Here is a 19418-nt window from a genome sequence, read left to right as displayed (position 1 = left end):
CGTGCCAAAAAAATGTTCAAGGATATGCGATTTGGCACTTGTCCTTGTCGCCGTCGTCGTTTTTGTTGCCGTCTCCTTTAAGCCTTTGAAATGCAAATTTTTGTCAGTCGCTGAAGTCGTTTTCAATTGAATTGAAATCCAAAAAAAAAGAAAGAAGAAGAAAAGCCGCCCCGTGGCTGTCAAAACGAGAAGCGAGATCAAGTAGGCTTCATGTGTCAAGTGCGCGTCTGTGACAGGCAGAGATACAGCTTAAAAGATACACAAGCTCACAGATGCACACACGCAGGCACAGATACACGCACGCATACAGTCAAAGGAGAGGACGTTACCTTTCGCATATGGGCCCCACAAGTCATGCAAACGGGGCATATTCATATTTTATACAAAATGCCCAACGGACAGAGTGTGAGCGAGAAACAACAACAGCAGCGGCAGAGACAGGAGCAGCGACAGCGGCAGAGAATTCGCGATAATTATAAACGCCAAGGCCAATACGTAGCTGGCACGATTGACGACGCCGCTGTCGCTGCCGACGCCAACGTCAATGCAGAAGCGTTAATCTCTCATTTGACAGTTGAATTCAATTAAAAACGGCACCCACACACACACACACGCACGCACACAGGTACGCAACGCACAGCCACCCCAAAAAGGTAAAGGCAGCGCAACGCAGCACACACACACACACGCACACATACAGGCACGAGCAGAGGCACGAAGTCGTCGTGCCAGAGCCGAACAGCCGAACGCAGCACTTACAGCCAATCAAGCCTCACAACAGCCGCAGGGTGGGCGGTACAGCAATGGCGCGAAACGGCAACAGAGCGTCTCTTTGTCTCGCTCTCGCTAGCTCTCGCTCTCACGAGGGGCTCTCAGGCGCAGACGCGAACATTGGCAGCGCGGTGCCGAAATCGTTGGCAGGTCTAATCAGAATCAGTCTTTGAACAGTTTTCGTGCCGTGCACTTTGTGGACGGAGTAAAGTAAATTTTTTCGCTGTCAGCAAAAGAGAGACAGTGATTGAGTGACTGAGTGAGAGACAGAGCGAGAGCGCTGAAAATCTCAGCGGCTGTTCGTGATAATAAAAACGTGTATGAGAAATCGATAAGAGCAGCAGCAGCAGCAGCTGAAGTGAAAGAAGCGCGCACACACACAGCGCCCATGCTGTGTCTGTATATGTGTCGGCAAGTGCTATAAAGTAAGAAGAAGAAGAGTTCATCATTTGGCTTGAATCGATTTATGCTTGTGCGTAAAATTGATTTCAATTCGTTTGCAGCTTTTTAGCCGGTAACTAGTTACCGTGATTCTTGGCCACTGTCCGAATAATTTGCGTCGCAGCTTGGAAGAAAAACTCAACCGTTGGGAAAAACTCGCGATGTTGTGTGTACATTTCTAATAAGAAAAATTTCACTTTGCATTTGATTGCGCGGCGAGCGCGGCGAAATGTAACGAAAAAAATATGTTATATACGCTCTCGCTTCAGTGTGTGTGTGAAAATTTTGTAAACACACGTACACGTGACAAGTGCGTTTGTGTTGTTGTCGTATTGGAATTTTCGTCGCCGCTAGTTCGAAATGAACGAAAAAAAAAATAAACAACCGAAACTGAAACTGCGGCGAAGGCGAAAACACGCGCGCGCAAATTGTAGAAAGTTTTGTTTTGGGATTTGGTTGTGCCGCGCTATGCTATGCTCTCCCCACACAGCCCACTAGGGGCGTTCGCTCTCTCGCTGCGGCGAATAGATACAAATTGGTGTCGTCGTCGTCGTCGCCGTCGCTGCTTCGTGTTTTCTGTTGTTGTCCGAGTGCTCGTTTCGCCTCAATTGCGCGGCGAGTACCCGAGTGCGAGTACGAACGCAGCGTAGCCCGCACGTAGCATTTGAATTTCGTGCATTGCTTTTAGTTGTATTTTCAGCGGCTGCTGTTGTGGACAAATACCGCACGTTCATAACGCAAGTAGATTTTGCTTAAAATTTCAATATATATTCGCTGTGTTGCCGCGTCTCTCGTCATCGGCAAAGCTTGTTGCGTGCGCGTCGTGTGTTTCTCTGTGTGTGTGTGTGTGTGTAACCACCCTGCGGGTTGGTGTTGTAGAGTGCGCTCGTGCCGGCGCCAGTTGCTGCTGCGACTGCTGCTCCGGCTGTTTTTGTTGTTATTGTTTCGCTTCGTTTCGATAGCGATAACAGCGCGGCGAAGCCTCTGCCCACTGTGCAAGCTGTGGCCATTTCGTCACTGTCAGCGTGTCTGTGTGAGTGTGTGTGTGTTAGTGTGAGCCTTGCTCGTAAACTAATACGACAGCGACATTGAAGACGTCATCAATGTTGTCAATTGTACGCCCAAGCCACCCACAAAGACCGGCACAGTGGGCCACGTACTGTGCGATTCTGTGTGTGTGTCTGTGTGTGTGTGGGCGTGGGCAGCGTTGATGAATGGCATTTGAGTGTTTGCTTTGCCCACATTCTCATTATCCTTAGCTACGTTTGCATTTTCTTCTTCATAAGCTGCAGCTACCGCTGTGTCCAGCTTCCCTAACCCCCCCCCCCCCCCCCTGGCTACTTGTGCCCACTTTGACTTAGTTTGCCAGCTTTTGTTTTTGCTGCCTTCCTTTTTGCTCGCTTTTTGTTTTGTTTTCATTTTTTGTGTTTTGCTAGCATCGCATCGCAGCGCAGCGCAGCTTCTCTCGGCTTGTTGTCACTGCTGCCGCCTATTTCGTCTTTCGCCTTTTACAAGCTGCTTTCGTGCCAGTTTCGCGTGAGCGTGTGACGTACAAAGCAGAAACATGTCAAAGGCAAGCGGGGCAACAACAACAAAAATGAAGAAGAGGAAGATGAAAAAGTGGGCAGCGCATTGCGAGCCAATGCGACTTTTATTTGCCCTACAGCTCAGTTTCGAGTTGCGAGTAGGGGATGTCAGAGTCCAAAAACTAGATCTATATCAATTTAAATATATAAATTTAATATGCATCCAAGCACATAAAGCCCAAACTGGGTTGTTGAACTCTTTTAGCGGCAAATCACCTTCACTCAAATTAACACTTTTAACTATAAGACTAACACTTGGAATAGTTGCTCAAGGAAATTGATTTCTATAGGAAGCCAAGCTCTAGATAAGTTTACCACGCTTTTATTTTAGATTAGGAGTAGATTATGGATTTTAGTAGATTCATTAAGCACGTCGCAAATATTATATAATTAATAAACTAGTCTAGGTATCAAGAGCTGATCATTTTGGAAGCAGACAATAAGGTAAGCTTCAAAAGAAAGTATCAGTATAGTCGTAGTCAAAATTTAAGGGACTTTTAACCCATCCGACAACTTTCAGAATGTTATCAAGTACTAAAATAGAATTGGGTGCATAATTCATAAGATTTGGAAAGAAAATAAGATCGATTCCAGGTTTCTAAAGTTATATAGGCAAGATACATTAAAGATAGTCTTTAGGAAATGAAAAAAATGGATGTTTCTAGGGGTAATTCGAAGAAATGTAACGTAGTTTAAGGATAATCTTCAAAAAAGAAGATTTAAGAGGCTTCTATGTTTATTTGTAAAGTAAACATATACAATTAGTTAATGGCTTAGCCAGTTCAAGGTCTAAGTTTTAAATAGGTTTTGAGAAAAGAAGTGTTTCCCGGGTATTCATATACAACTGCATAATGTATTGCAATTATCAAATACATGTGTGCTCTTTAAACAATCACAAAGCAGTGTCAGTTTTATGTATAGATTGATTGTTTGATAGATTATTATTTTATAGAATATCTGGAGATAGGGAACTTTTAGCGGGGTATTTATGTTGTTTTCTATGCATTAGATGCCTTCTGCGTAAGAGTCTTATTACTGAAACATTTTTGAAAGTTACCTTTTTAATATTGAATTTTCAAGTTTTTTTTGTTAATGAACTTTTTTGAAATTCTAAGTTTTTTGACTTATGAATTATCGAACAATTTCTTGCAAATTTACTTTTCTAATTCCAATATATTTTGCTTTTAGAATTTTTAAACATTTTTTGTAAATTTTTTTTACTGTTTTCCAACTTGTATGCCTAAAAAATTTTTTTTCTCTGAAGATATTTCAATTTAGGTATTGTACAAATTCATCATTAAAATGTTTGAAATTTTGCTTTTTGGGTTTTCAATATTTTTTGGCCCAAAAAAAATGTACTTTGTTTTTCTTAAATAAAGCGCAGTTAAAGTATTTGTTTAATGTTATACATATACTCGGCTTATTTCTAAAAATAAATCATAATGTTATTTAACAGAATATAATATTATGTTACATTACATTACATTTATCTGTTCTAGTCTCTTAACTAAGTAAATATATACATATTTATGCGCTGTAAAAACAATTTAATTGCCGACAGCACAATTAGGACTTGCTGCTAAAAGCCCTTACCCGGCACGGCTTTATTCACACTTTATATAGACATTAACATCCATGACATTTGCTGCCGTTTTGTTCGTTCCATTCAAATCTCATCAACATGATGTGGCACACATTCTTCCTCTTCCTTTTGCTCTTCCTCTTCCTCTTCTACTGCTGCTGCTGCTTCTGCTTTTGCTGCTGCTTCTTCGAGCCAACCTGCTGATCCAACTCGCTGCCCACATCATAATAATTATCATCATCATCATCATCATCATTATTATTATTATTATTATTATCAACGCCGACTGTTTGCATGTGTGTGTGTGTGTCTGTGTGTGTTGGTGTGTGTAGGGCACACAAGAGCGTAATTTTCGTACTTTATTCGTTTGCACGACGAAGAAGAAGACGACGATGACGACGACGAAGGCGAAGACGAAGACGAGGCGAAAACCTAAAACTAGATTCAAGTACACACGTTGAGTGCGCAGTTCGTGTATGTGTGTTGCGTGTGTGTGTGTGTGTGTGTGTGTGTGCTCGTTGCGAGCTTGTGTGTAGGGTGCCCTGTGTGTGGCACAAAGGGCGTCGCTTGTGCGCCCGTAAGCCCAGCAGCCCCCTCCCCCCCCTACCTCACCCCACCCCGCCCACTCTCCCTACGCCGACGAACGCTCTGCATATGAGTTAGTTTTTGTTCTAGTCTTGTCTTTTTTGTGCGCCTTTTTTTTGTGTTTTTTTCGTTGCATATATATATTTTTGTTTTCGGCATTGTTCCGATTCATGGATGGCTGATTTACTAGTTGAAAGTGTTGTGTGTCTAGTGCCGCCTGACGTTGCCATATCTTTGTGGCAGACACAGATGCAGATGCAGATACAAAGATACAGATACAGATACATTTACATACATTTGTGTGTGTGTGTGCTTGGCTTTTGTTTGACGAGACCTAGAGACCAAGCCGACCGACCGACCGACCGACCCGACAGACCCGACCACAATCATGTTGATGGGTGATGATGGTTGTCGTTTCTCGGTTGTCGGTTGCTGGGATTTTGCTTTATGTTGTTTCTCACAGTTGGAGTTTTTCACTACTTTTTCACCTTTGTTTATGCCTAGCTCTGTGCGTGTGTGTGTGTGTGTAAAGCTTTGCCCCTCTTACGGCTCTCTACTTTTTGCGCAGTCGCAACAACTTTGTCATCAGCCTTGGCTAAGATCTAGCTGTCCCATTAAGAGTTGTGTTCATCATTAGATCAAGCATTAACAATGCATTATTCACAATATATTAACAACTTAATCTTTGTCTTGGAAAGTAGGGAAATTCCTGTTTAACTCAACTCCTCTCTGTTCCTTGCAGGACATGCTAGCATCTTAAAAAACCAACTACACAGAGGCTAACTACACACATAAAGATAACAAATATTAGAAATTTAAAAAAAAATGCATCTGAAGACGGAAACCCAGCTACACAAGCTGCATTCCGAGCGCGACGGTTCCGTTCGCGAGCTGAACCAGTTCAATGAGCTGTTGACCTGTCGCATTTGCCAGGGCTATATGATAGACCCGACCACAGTTGACGCCTGCTATCACACATGTAAGTGGGCCCCAGCTCTACCGTAAAACCCACTCGACTTCCAACTCAATTAAAAAACGTTTCCTCTTTGTTTTGTTTCCACTTTTCAGATTGTCGCAGTTGCATTCTGAAGCATTTGCTGCGCGATGTTTACTGCCCACAGTGCAAGTCCAGCGGGGGCAAGCACATCAGCGAGGATAACCTCAGGTAGGTGCCATATTCCCCTGCCCAACCTCTCTCTCTCTGAAGCTGAAGCTTAGCTAAAAACAAAAACATCGACTCGTGCACACAGATCCGATGACACGTTGCGTGCGCTGATTTATAAACTGGTGCCGGGTCTCTATCAGCGCGAATGCAAGCGTCTGGCCGAGTTCAGGGAACAGCACCGGGAACTGGATGCCGACGAGGAGCTGCTGAGACCCCAACTGGAACAGCAACAGGAGTTCTTTACGCCAGGCGAGCCTATTAGGTAAATCATCGCAGCCTGTTCTCTATGAAAGAATCGCTTCCATTTATTGCTTCAGTTTGGTTCTTTTTTCATTATTCCTCGAGCGATTTTCACTTGTTTTCCTTTACAAATTTTCTCTTAATCCAGTTTCCAAGCTTAAAAATAATATGATCTTAACTATCTTTAGTTACTTTTCTGTTCCTTTGAGACATTTCTTTTGGTTTTTGTTAAATATTTTTTATATCTAAAGGAAGTTTTTCCAAGCTTAAAAATAATATGGTTTCTTAACTTTTCGTATTTATTTTTCTGTTCCTATGAGATATTTCTTTTGGTTTCTGTTAAATATCTTTCATATCACAAGGAATTTTTCTCTGAGATATCATTAATTCATTTTCAGTTATCCCTTTAAAAAACCTTCTCTTAGGAGATATTATACTAGTAGTTTCTTTCCCCTAGATTTCGGCTTTTCAGTTGAAACCTTGTTAAAGATACAAGATATTCCCTTTATACATATTTCTATTCCATGCTCAGAATAGTTTCTCCCTGCATTTCTCTACCAAGTTCTTGCTCCATTACGTATATCTCACTTACACTTGTTTTTCCCGTTGTCTTCTTTCGTTTTTTCCACAGTTTATCCCTAGAATATCATCCCGCTATGCTGAAAAACTGCGGCTCATCCGAAAAGCCGCCCATCTGCTATCTGCAGTGCCCCGCCGATTTGAGGGTTGTGCATCTGAAGCGTTTCCTCTGCTCCAAGTACGACATCGATGCGGAGAACAAACATGTTGAGGTCGAGGTCACGTACGAGGATGAGGTCTTGCCGCTCAGCTTTACGCTCATGGATGTCGGCTATTGTTACCAGTGGAAGCGGGTGAGTTCTCAACTTTGTTTCGACATGTTTTCTATTCCTATTTCTATTTCTATTTTTTTTTTTCGGCCAAGAGCTGGGGTAGGATTTGTTGTGCCTGTGCCTGTGTCTGGCACTTAAAATTAGCCGCTGGCAAATCGGATTGTGCCGCCAGTTTAGTGTCCACTCCATAATTTATATGCACACACACACAACGCCCAGCCCTATTTTAGGCTAGACAACTCAGAAATCATAAAGTAAACACAGTTTATTTGAGCAAAAATCTTGGGGGATTTCCATAAGAGTCCTTCTGGCGTATTTGTGCCTATGTGAACTAAGCTGTCCGTGAATATATCCTCATGAAAGTTGGTATAGTCTCGTCTTTTAACTGCAGACAGAAAATTTGATAATATCGAGCGAATCGGAGAACTATAGCGTAAAGCTGGCAAAGGGAGAATCGTTTCAACATGAGTTTTTTGTATGAAAAACTTCTTTTTTGAATTTACCTTTACCAAAGGCAAGAATTGTTCGTTTTCTAATGCTATTTACAGCTACACAAAATCTTTTTTAGATCAGCCCACTTTAACATATAACTTTCATACGAACTATCCGTCCAGAATTGAGGTTTTCTTTGTAAAACTTGTTTGTTTCTTTGAGTTATCTTTACGAAACTCAAACTTTTTAATAAGCTTTATAATGTGTCCATTATATAAGGAATTATTTAATCGGAGCACTATATAGCATATATTCCATAGGAAGAATCGAATGATAATTGAGTTGTTTACAAAAAAATCCGTTTATTTTTCACAATATCCCGATTGAGTTTACAAAATATTCCAATTTTCCTAAGCTACTAACTGTTAGCCTAAAATGTATCTATAAACCTTGGAATATTGGTAAAGTATCTATCTATAAAGATATATCATACTATATGGTTCCCTTAGAAATAATCGCTTGAAAATTGCGAAATTTAAGAAGAAAACCTTTTTGTCTCTCAAAATATCTCGAGAAAACTAAAGGCGTCTCTTGTTAACCTTACTTTAGATATATTTTGAATGAAAGGTGACAAGCATATTATATAGCTGCCATAGGAACAATCAGTTGAAAATGATTTGTTGAGATTAGTGAATTATATAGGGGCATAGCTGAGCGCCCTACCCTACCCTACCCTAAAACGGCTCCATCGTGTCGATGATGCTATAGCAGGGTATTTAATCTCGATAACTATTAGCTCATTTCTATTTTGTTCCACCCCCCTTTTGTCGAATCCACAGCACGCGCCCATGGCATTTCGGTATAGGATACTGTTGCACGAACGCGAGACAACAAAAAACGATGAGAACAATTTGTCAAAGGTTAAACAGGATATTGAGTTAAGTCCCGCGGCGGCGGCGACAAAGAGCGGCAAGTCGGTGACCTTTGCCGTGGACGTGGATGTGAATGCGGATAGACAGCGTCTGCCGTTGCATGCCACAAGCAAGGCGCGCAACAAGTCCACGCAAAAGCTGGCCAAAAGCAAGCGCCTGGCCAAAAGGGAGGCCGAAGATGCCGCCACAGCTCCGAGCAACTTCAAGAGCCTGCGCAGCAACGATATGCGCTACAGCGACTACGGCGTGGCTGCCACAAGTTGCACGCCGCTGTTGCGCGTCAAGAGCGAACCGGAGCAGGAGACGGATACGGATACGGACGCGTTGCCGGACAACTTGGGGGCTGTGCCCAATCTGAACATTGTGGTCAGCATACCGCAATCGCAGCTGAGCAAATCGGCCGGCTACGGCGACGAGTGCGGCTTCGAGCTGAAGACGGCCAACAAGAAGTCGTCGTCGTCGCCGCCGCAGCAGCAGGCGGCGTCGCTGGTGCGCAATCTGCCCAAGCTCAAGATCGAGCTGAACAGCATGAAGGCCAAGCTGACAATGCCCAAGTCGGCGGAGCCGCGGCTCGAGCAGCAGCAGCAGCAGCAGATCGATCTGGAGACATACGCCAAGAATATTGGCCTCAAGCCCATCGAGCCGGCAGCCGTTCCGGCGTCCTGCGTTCCTTCGCAGGATCTGCTCAAATACAGTCCCAATGCGTCGCCCATGTCCTCCTCCTCCTCCTCAACGAATGGCTCCAGCGGCACTGTCGATGCCAGCACCTGCACGAATGCCGCCAACAGCAGCAATTGCTCCACGTCCTCGCATCGCAAGCGCAAGAAGAAGCACTCCAAGGAGCCAAAGGATGCGAATGGCAAACGCAAGAAACTGCATGCGGAAATCTCGTCGCAAACGGATGGCAAAATGAAAATGAAAATAACAACAACGCACAACCACAAGGCGCACAAGCTCGACCTGAAGCGTTCCCATTCCCTCGCTGGCGGCGAGCTCGTCTCGCTGAATCAGCTCAAGCTCGAGGAGCAGTCCACAATGGTGCCGTTACTTTCGACCAGCAGCAAGGAGGATGCACTGAATCGCACGCTGGGCGAGGAATCGCGCAGCATCAACAGCCTGATGCCGGCCAGCAGCAGCAGCTCCTCCGCCTCCACCTCTTCCTCTTCTGCCGCTTCCTCTGCCGCCTCCCCTGCTAGTTTTGCAGCGGACAAGCTGCCACGCAGCGGCAAGGAGCTCAATTTGCCCGCCTCGCCGCCGCTGCCGCCCAGCCTGTTCAAGGGCTGCACGCCAGCCACGACCACGCCCACTCCGACGCCCACGCCCACTCCGACGCCCACGCCCACTCCAGCGCCCGTCAAGCCCAAGCTGGCCGCCAAGCCGCAGCTTGTCGGCAATCACAACAATCGCAAGGCGGCCATGGTGCTGCCCAGTGCCACGCCCACAGTGCCACATTTTGCTGTGCCACAGACGCCGCAGCGGCAGGCGCCGCCGCTGACGCCGCATCATCTGCAGCGCTACCAATCGACGCCCAGCTCCATAGCCAGCGCCGCCAACAAGCCGCCCAAGCGCTCGCTCTCGCTGGACGAGACGCAGGCCCAGCTGCTGGCCAAGCTACCGCGCCTGGACTACCAGCAGCAGCAGCAGCAGCAGCTGGGCAAATATGCCGCCAGGCTGAAGCCGAGCACAGCCTGTGCGACGCCCATGCGTCTCTATGGACCCGAACTGGCCAAGTCGAGCCAAATGCCGCTGCGCTGCCCGGCCAGCCTGAGTCTCAGCCTGCCGCACACAACGGTCACCATAACCCCCAAAGCCCGCCAGGTGGGACAGGTGGGACAGGCGGGTCAGTTGGGCCAGGCGCTGCACGGCCTCAGCTATCCGGAGAGCGGTCTGCCGTCGCTGGAGATTGCACGCCTGGGCCTGGGCCTGGGCCTGGGCGGAGCGGCTGCATCGCTGATGGGTCCGCCGGCCAGTCTGCCCAGGCAGCCGGTTAAGCGTGCCGCCCATGCGGTACAGTCGCCGCCGCTGTCGCTGCCCGCTAAGGTCAAGTCGCCGCCGCTGTCGGTGGCGCTCAGCGGGCAGCGAGGAGGCAGCAGCAGCAGCAACAGCAGCAACATGCACAATGCGGCTTATCGCACATCGCCGCCTGCTTTAATAAATCTGCGCAACACGCTGCCGCACGCTTTCGCAGCCAAGGCAAATGCTGGCGCAACCAAAGCGGCAGACAATGCCAAGAAAACGGCAACTGTTGCAGGCGCAGCGGCAGCAACTGTTGCTGCTGCCAGCAGCAATCAAAGCAAAGCCAATGGCAACGCCGCGCTGGACAAGTCCAAAACAAGTTTGCGCGAATTTCGGCCGCCAGCAACAACAGCAACAGCAACTGGCACGACAGCAACAGCCAAGGATGCTGACATACTTGATTTATCAGCGGGCACAGGACGCAGCAGCAGCAGCAACAGCAGCAGCAGCAACAAGCAGGCAACAACTGGCAGCAACAAGCACAGCAAGTTGGCGCCCACAACGTCTGCCCTGAGCTGCAACAACAACAGCAACAGCAGCAACAACAGCAGCAGCAGCAGCAACAGCCTGGAGGCCGCTGTAAATAAAATCAAGCAAAACTTTTGCGCCAACAGCAACAGTAACAACAACAACAATAACAACAGCAGCAGCAACAACAATAATGCTGCAACTGCTGCTGCGGCAGCGGCAACAGCTGCCAGCGGCGATGATCTACAAAATCTGCATTTGCTGTCGGAGTCGGCAACGGCGCGCGAAAAGATCTCGATTAAGAGCGGCAACATCTACGAGAATAAGCCAAAGAATGCGCTGGTCAGGCCGCAGAATGCGTCTGTGCGCAGCATACCGAATCCCTCGGCGCTGGCCTTTCGCAATCAGGCGACGCCAACAACAACAACAGCAGCAGCAGCAGCAACAACTGCAGCAGCACCAGCAACAATAACAATTGCTGCTGCGGCAACAACAATTGCTGCTGCCACAACAACAGCAATTGCTGCTGCTGCCGCTGCCGCTGCCGCCAAACCGTTAACAGTCAAAGCCGAAGAGCAGCCCAGCAGCAACAACAACAACAACAGCAGCAGCAACAACAACAACAACAACAACACGAGCTGCACTGCGTCTGCTGCTGCTGCTGCCACCTCGCCGCGTGCACTGAAAAAGCCGACAACAATCGATCAAGTTGCTGCCAATTTGAACATACTCGCCGAGGCCAAAGCCGCCGCCCTCGCCGAGGAGGCGCCACTTGTGCTGGGCGGCAGCAGCAGCGGCAGCAGCAGCAATGGGGCAACAACAGCAGCAGCAGCAGCAACGGCAGCCAAAACGCCGGAACTGGAAAAAGCAGCCAGCAGCGCGGCCAACGTGGCCAAAACGGATGCCAAGGCGCCAGCAACAGCAACTGCAACCTCGACAGCAGCAACTGCGACAGCAGCAGTTGCTGCCACGCCCACCACACTAGCCCTGCCCTCGCTGGCAATGCCAAGCGCTGCGAGTGCTGCCAGCAGCGATTCAATGTCAAAGCCGCCCGTTCAAATTGCCGCCACCGACACTTTGGCATCGGTGGCAAGTTCCGCTTAGTCACAAGGTGAGTGCCCCAAATCATTTTCAAATAAATCAAATATCATATCGAACACACACATAAACATGCACATAAATGAAAGACTGAGCGACAATTGTAGGCATATACTCATTTATACTCATAGATACGCATTAATACGCATTTGTGCAGCGAAAATACTTATTGATATGCATTAAAATTTAGAAAAATACTCGAACAGAAGCATTTCTGCATTACATTTGTGTTAAGTACTCATATGGGGAACATACTCTTGCATGCATCTAGAATAAACTCGCACATACTCATTTTTTCGTTTAAAAATATTCAATGCACTCATTAATACTTTCTTAATTAAACATTATACTCTCTTTTGTTACATATAAGGCACATACTCTTGCATATATCCAATATATACTCGCACATACTCATTTCTCTGTTGAATATACTCAAAATATATTCAACATACTCCGAATATATTCAATATACTCTTTGATATTATTCATTAATACTTTATTATTGCACATATCCACAACATACTCGCACATTCTTCTTTTTATTAAGCACTATACTCATTATTACTCAGTTGAATATGGTAACTACTCACTTTTACTCACACATGCACGAAATATACTTGCTTAATATTTAGAAATCTTCAACCTATCGAAGGTTAAACAGGGTCTAGTGGCCAACTTTATAGACCTTGCCCCATTTATGTTGCCCATTTTAAGATTTGATGTTTTCTTTTCAAGTGCAACATTTAATGATCTCAATATTTGAATTAAAAACTTTTGGTTTCAAATTACATTTTGGATTTTAGAAGCTATTTTAAGATTTTCATAGTACATATTCAAGTTTTGTGTATTCTAACGACTTGGTAAAAACTCAATTCTTGAGGAATGTTTTCGGCTCCATTCAAATTCCTTGAGAACCTTGAAAAACTTGCATATTTTACTTTATTTGTGACGAGCACGAAATGTTTTTAAATAGTTCATAAGGTGGAAAATTATACAATGTGTATAGCTAGAGTATTTCGGGCGGTTTTTTTCATACACTTCTAGAGGGGTAATTAAAATTTGTCATGAATTGTGTTACGCATAAAGTAAATTATTTCAGATCAGCATCAATAGCTGAGTTTATATAGTCCCTCAGCTTATAGGTTATCATCCGAACGTCTTTCTGTTGCACTCAGGACTATGTTGGTAGGGGAGGGATCGGTCCACTATATCATATAGCTGCCATAGAAAAGATCGAAGGAATAGTAGAATCTTATATGGCAAAATATTCTGTTTTCAAAGATAATCGGGGTGACAAAGATATGCTTACTTTCTCCCTTTCAATCAATTTATAATACTCAATTGTCGCATTATCAAAAAATATTTGGATGTCTAGACAATTGAGCTTATCTATTTGTATATAATTGCTTATCTATTACTAATATTATTGCACTTATTGTTGCGCTTTATGGTCATTATCATTATTCTTATCATTGTCATTATGATTATCATTATCATTATCATTTTCATCATCATTATCATCATCATTGTCATTATCATTATCATTATCATCATTGTCAGTATCATTATCATTATTAATTTCATTATTATTGTCATCATCATTGTCATCATCATCATCATTATTGTCGTTATCATTATCATTATCAATATCATTAGCATTATTCATTTCATTATTATTGTCATCATCATTGTCATCATCATTATCATTGTCATCATCATCTTCTTCATTATTATGCAAGGGATTTGGTTATTTGCTTGTAAATTCTTGGACCCAGCTTTGGATGCCTTCGCTTTAGTGGGTTTCGTTTTCTCTTCTTCTTTTCTATTGTTTGCCTGTTGCCTAACCTCTCCGCATGTCTCTCTGTATGTACATATTTTCTTTTTGGCGCCTTTCCCACACTCACCCAAAAAAAACTATAAAAAAAAAACGAGACTCAAATTATACAAATTACATTTCGTGTTTGCGCGTTTTCTGCTTGTTGCTCGTTTTTTCTTCTGCTTTTTCTTCTTTTTGCTTTTTGCTTTTTCTGTGCTCTTTCGTTTTTTCTCAAGTAGTCATTATACACAAATTTAGCGGGCAACGCTCGTCAACGTGTGTCTTCCACGTTAGCCTCAACTCTGACGCAGGCCCGCATACCCCCCCCCCCCCCTCTCCCCCTCGACTAACTATCAAACTATCTTTCTCGCTCTCGCTCTCTTCGGTTCGTTTGTCGGGCATTCGTTGGTTCGCCGGGTCGGTCATTCCTACGAGCGCTGCTTTATTTTTGCCGTTATAACAACAACAACAACAACAACAACTCTTTTTATTTGTAGTTGCTTTTGGTGCTTTTTATGCAGTGCTTCTTTTTTTTTTGTTTTTGCCTGCCTTTTTAATGAACAGCCGCAGCATGTCACACGCTCAGTCTCTCTCTCTCTCTCTCTCTCTCGCTCACTCGGACATTACATCATTTTCGTATTTTCATCCATGAATAACAATTTTCCTGTACTCAACAAAAAAATGCAGCGTTTCTTTGGATGTGCGGCACGCAAATGTATCTCGTGGCGCCACTCGAGAGTCTACAAACCAGCAACAGCAGCAGCAGCAGCGGCAGCGGCGGCAACAATCAGAATCCAAACCCAAACTGATTCCAGTTCCAGTTCCAGTTGGACTAACGCAGCCAGTTCCAGTTCTGCTGCAATCCCAATTGTTGAGAATCACGGAGAAGGGCAGCCCGGGGGCTGGCACACACGCCCCTTGCTGCAGCGAGTAAGCCTTACAACTTAAGCATAAGTACACTCATTGGCAAGCAATACACACACCCAAACAACACACACACACACACACACACAAAACTCGCACCAATCCCATACCAAAAAACAAAAAGATACGAGCTATAAGATACAAGATACTTAAACACACGGACACATCTGTAGATACAAATGCGACACAAATTCGCGCACATATGCAAATATTTGCGATTGGAATTAGTACGCGTCGAAATAAATTATAAGCGTAATGGAAATATATATATAACGTATACTATATATAAACGTATTTGTTGCTAACTACAACAACAACAACAAAAGCAGCAACAGCACAAAAAAAGCTGACACAAAAATGCGAAATATAAATAAATAACCACAACGCGAGCTCTTGTTGTTGTTGTTGGCGAAGCAAAAATGCGAACGAAAATTAATTATAAAATATCAGCAAAAAAGCAAAAACAAGAAAAACAGAAACGCAGATACTCTAATCGCAGACAATATTGCGATACGCTAACGTGTCGGGCACACGCGTCGCTAACCCAACTCGTTGAACTTGCTCGTTGAAGATGCTGAGGAATATTTGGCAGATCAAACAACTCGTTGTTGCGCCGGCGAGTGCGTCGCAGCAAGTAGAAAGGAGAGCATAGTCGAGTTGAACTCGGCAGCAAACTCGCTGCTGCTAAAGCGAGTGCTTTCAATAAAGTGCGTCAATTAAATGCGGTGAATTCGCAAGCAAAGTGAGCTGTTCATCTTACTCGTTGTTGCGCCAGCGAGTCAGTTTGCAGCAGATACTTGGAGTGGAAGAACTCGTGCAGCTCAAAATAGAAAGCAAAGGAATGAGAAGCTCGTGCCTTTATTTGGCAGACTGAAGCGAATGCGACTCGTTAAATTCGTGCCTACTCGTTGTTGTACCAGCGAGTGCGTCTGAAGAAGAAGCAAAGAAAGCATTCGGATAGTTAAATAAATTCGTAGAGCTGGTTTCAATTCGTTGTTGCAATAGCGAATGCGACTCGTTGAGCTCTTGACAACTCGTTGTTACTATAGCGAGTACTTCAATTGCCGGAATAAAGCGAACACGAGTCGTGCTCTGAAACTAACTCGTTCATGTGCTAGCGAGTGCTTTAAAAGAACGAGTAGTAGAAACCAGAAACCAGCCCGAACAGCTGACATTTGAAATAGAATTTGTTCCTATAGTAGCTAGTGTACCGAGCTCGTAAGCTCTCGAAAATAGCACTCGTTCCAATACATATATATTAGAATGACAGTGAAAAGTTAAAAAAAGAAAACTTGCTATACATGCCCCATAGACTCTAGCCAGCGTCTTAAGGGTATCAGCTAGTTCATAAACGGAATAATTATGAGCTGATAACATGAGGAGCGGAAAAAAAGGCGTTTTTTTTTGTATTGCGCGTAGCTAGAATCAAAAACAAATCGCATAAATTATTGAATATTATGAGAAACGTGCAGCAAGTTTATCGGAAGTGTTTTTTTGTTTTTTTTTTTAAATCTAATTTTTGTATTTTTTTTTTGTTTTTTTCTTTTTGGCTGCGGCCAAGTGTGAAACGCGGCACTTGGCGCAGGTTGTTGACGAGCGCTGCGGATTTTGGGTTTTTCGATTTTTCGGTGGTGGTGTGTGAACAGTAGCCCACACACACACACACACACACACACACGCACACACGCACGTTCGCTGAGGCGATAAAATTTTAACGATTTTGCGCCGCTTGAGCTGAGCGTGTCAAGCATAAAGATACAAAATACAACAGATACACATACAAATAACTATATATAAACACACCTATATATATATAAATATATATATATATATAAATATATTCAAATAACGTGTAGATACTTTATCGCATTAGTGTTACGTTTAATTGCAGCACGAACTTTGTACATAAATTTAAATATCGAAGCGACACAAAAAAAACTGAACAAAAAAACAAAACTGAAAACAAAAGCAAAAGAAACCTTTTTTTTAAAAAAGCTTCGACCAAAAAAAAACAACTTAAAAAACTGTGCTTTGTTGTTTAGTAAATTTATCGATAACTGTCTAACAATTAAAACGCTCTTATCGATAAATTTAAAAAACAGCCTGGCCTTAGTTTAGCTACTTTTAGTATATCGTATATCGTATATCGTATATCGTCTATATGTGTCGATAAATATCGTCATGCAAAGCTTTACGTGCTCGTTTATCTCTCTATATAAGTGTATTTGTGTCGTGACATTTGCTTTGTGTTTTATCTGTTATTTATATATGTACATAATTTATAAAGTTTAAAGGCCGCAACGACAGCCGAAATTGTATAATATATTTATGTATATGGCGCAGTTTCCGCCGCTTACGTCATCGATATCGATATCGATATCGTTATCGTTATCGATATCGTCAAGTGGCTTTCTCAGCTCTGTCTAGTTATAAATATTATTAATATAGATGAAATGAAAAACAACCCCGTGGCTGATGAAAATCTAGCAACCACCTTTTTGGTAAGAATTTGTTCAAATTTACATAAATCAAAAAAAAAACCCCTCCCCCCTTGCCGCATTCAACCCTCAACCCTGTCGATATCGATATGTTTGCGTAACCCTGGAAACTGCGCACGAAAAGCACTTAACAATTGCAGCTCGAAATTGTTGTAAATTCCTGAAAGAGAAATGAATTGAGAACAATTTGTAGAATTGTATATTTATTTAATTTGTAACAACATTAACTAACAATTAATTAATAATTAACTCTGGCTATTGGCATCGTGCAAAAACTATAATTCTAATTCTAATTATATTATTTGTAAGCTCTGATATTAATGTTTGTTCCCAATGAAATGTTTAAACTTTGATGCTGAAAATTAACTAAATATACAAAAAAAAAAAACACACACACACACAAATAAGATTATATAAACTTAATAAACAATTATATATTTAGAAATCTGAATGTGTGCACATAAAACATAAATTATAATTATTAGAAACATATTATATTATTGTTAGAAACATTTTTCGGCGCAACTTCACACATGTAATCCACACGAAATTCTAAGTTAAACAATAAATTAGCTGATTTTCAAATAAAACGAATAAATAAAATGAATGAAAAACAAAAACAACAACAACAACAACAAAAACAATTCACTCACAAATAGACAAATGCGTTTTGTTACTTTTATGACCCTGATAAATCAGTGCGAAGGCGAAGCTGGAGCTGGAGGCGGACATGGATACGAAGACGGAGAGTAACGAGGAGAAGGAGAGGGAGAGGGAGAGGAAGGCGGAGGTCGCAGGCGACAACGGCGTCGACAGAAGGTGTCGTTATGCGGCCAGGAAGACACATACGAAGATACTCACACGATTTGCGAGTATCGGGTTACAGTCGCCGTTACAGTTATGGGCATTACTGCGCCTAGAGATGAGCGCGTGTCGTGCTTTTTGTAAGCACAATTTAGCAGGTTTTTGCATAGAGGAAGTTCACTCAAACTAGTTCACAAAACTATTTCAGAAGATTTTATATTATATTATTTTCATACTTAAATTCTTATTTATGATCCAGTTATGGGATTTACTGCGCTTAGTACTGCGTGCGTGTCGTGCTTTTTTCAAGCACAGCTGATATTTGCATAGAAAAAGTTCACTCAAGTTGTTTATTTTCATACGATTTTATATTATTATATTTGTGGGCTTTCAAAGTGTTTTATATCGTATTACTTTTATATTATTTCCATACTTATATTTACTCCAATTATGGGCCTCTTTGCGCTCAGAGCTAAGCTCGTATCGTGTTTCTTTAAGCATAATTCATCAGATGTTGCATAGAAAAACTTCATATTATATTACTTTATTATTATTTCCATTAATATTTGCATTTTGTGTGGTGTCAGCAAAGGACGAGCTTAAAATCGAAGCTAAACTTGTTTGAGTGAAAGCTCATTAGCAAAATGTCAACTCTTTGTGTTTAGCTGCTTCAATATATTTGCGTGTCGATTCGTGTCACGCGCGCGTCTCTAATGCAAATTGCCAAATGGCATTGCGGCGAACGAGCTGCACAAGTGGCGTGGAGGGGGGGGGGGGGGGGGGGGGTTGGGCAGAACGAGACACTGAGCTGGCTGTGGGCCGTTGTCAGTTTTTCATTTGAAATTCCAACCCCCGCTGTGGAAAATTGCACGCCCAGCAGCACCCAGCAGTGTCAAGGCAAAGGCAAAGTCCTGGGCCCTGAGACCGCTTTACTTGTTGGCATTGCAGATTTCAACGCTTTTCATGGCTAAAGCAAGGCATGGGCCGGGCCGGGCCGGGCCGGGTCGGGAAGTAAGTGTGGGGGGCAGGACACTTGCCGGAAACATATGGCGGCACGCTAAAACCAAAGTCGTCGTTGTCGTCACACACACACACATGCACACCCACACATGCACGCACACAGAGTCAGGCACATGCATAATGCCAAAGCCACAGCCGCAAATACGTAACAACTGGCACGTGCCCGAGCTCGTGCCATAACCTTCAAGG

General features: G+C 43.5%; 1 protein-coding gene across 1 annotated transcript; it reads left to right on the top strand.

Annotated features, from left to right (window-relative positions):
- The first annotated feature begins 891 nt into the window (after positions 1 to 891).
- Positions 892 to 16396, top strand: Su(z)2 (Suppressor of zeste 2). The gene is made up of 7 exons (XM_064685388.1): positions 892 to 1196; positions 5708 to 5944; positions 6034 to 6130; positions 6216 to 6392; positions 7002 to 7242; positions 8493 to 12180; positions 14671 to 16396. Exons 2-6 carry the CDS (start codon positions 5791 to 5793, stop codon positions 12171 to 12173), a joined length of 4350 nt encoding a protein of 1449 aa, XP_064541458.1. The 5' UTR covers positions 892 to 1196; positions 5708 to 5790; the 3' UTR covers positions 12174 to 12180; positions 14671 to 16396.
- The last annotated feature ends 3022 nt before the right edge of the window (positions 16397 to 19418 follow it).

Source organism: Drosophila montana, unplaced genomic scaffold (assembly GCF_035044405.1).
Source record: "Drosophila montana isolate Dmon_TW-CO22-7 unplaced genomic scaffold, ASM3504440v1 contig_3031_1, whole genome shotgun sequence".
Lineage (NCBI taxonomy): Eukaryota > Metazoa > Arthropoda > Insecta > Diptera > Drosophilidae > Drosophila > Drosophila montana.
Note: the sequence above shows the minus strand (reverse complement) of the source record. Positions and strands in the feature narration are given on the sequence as shown.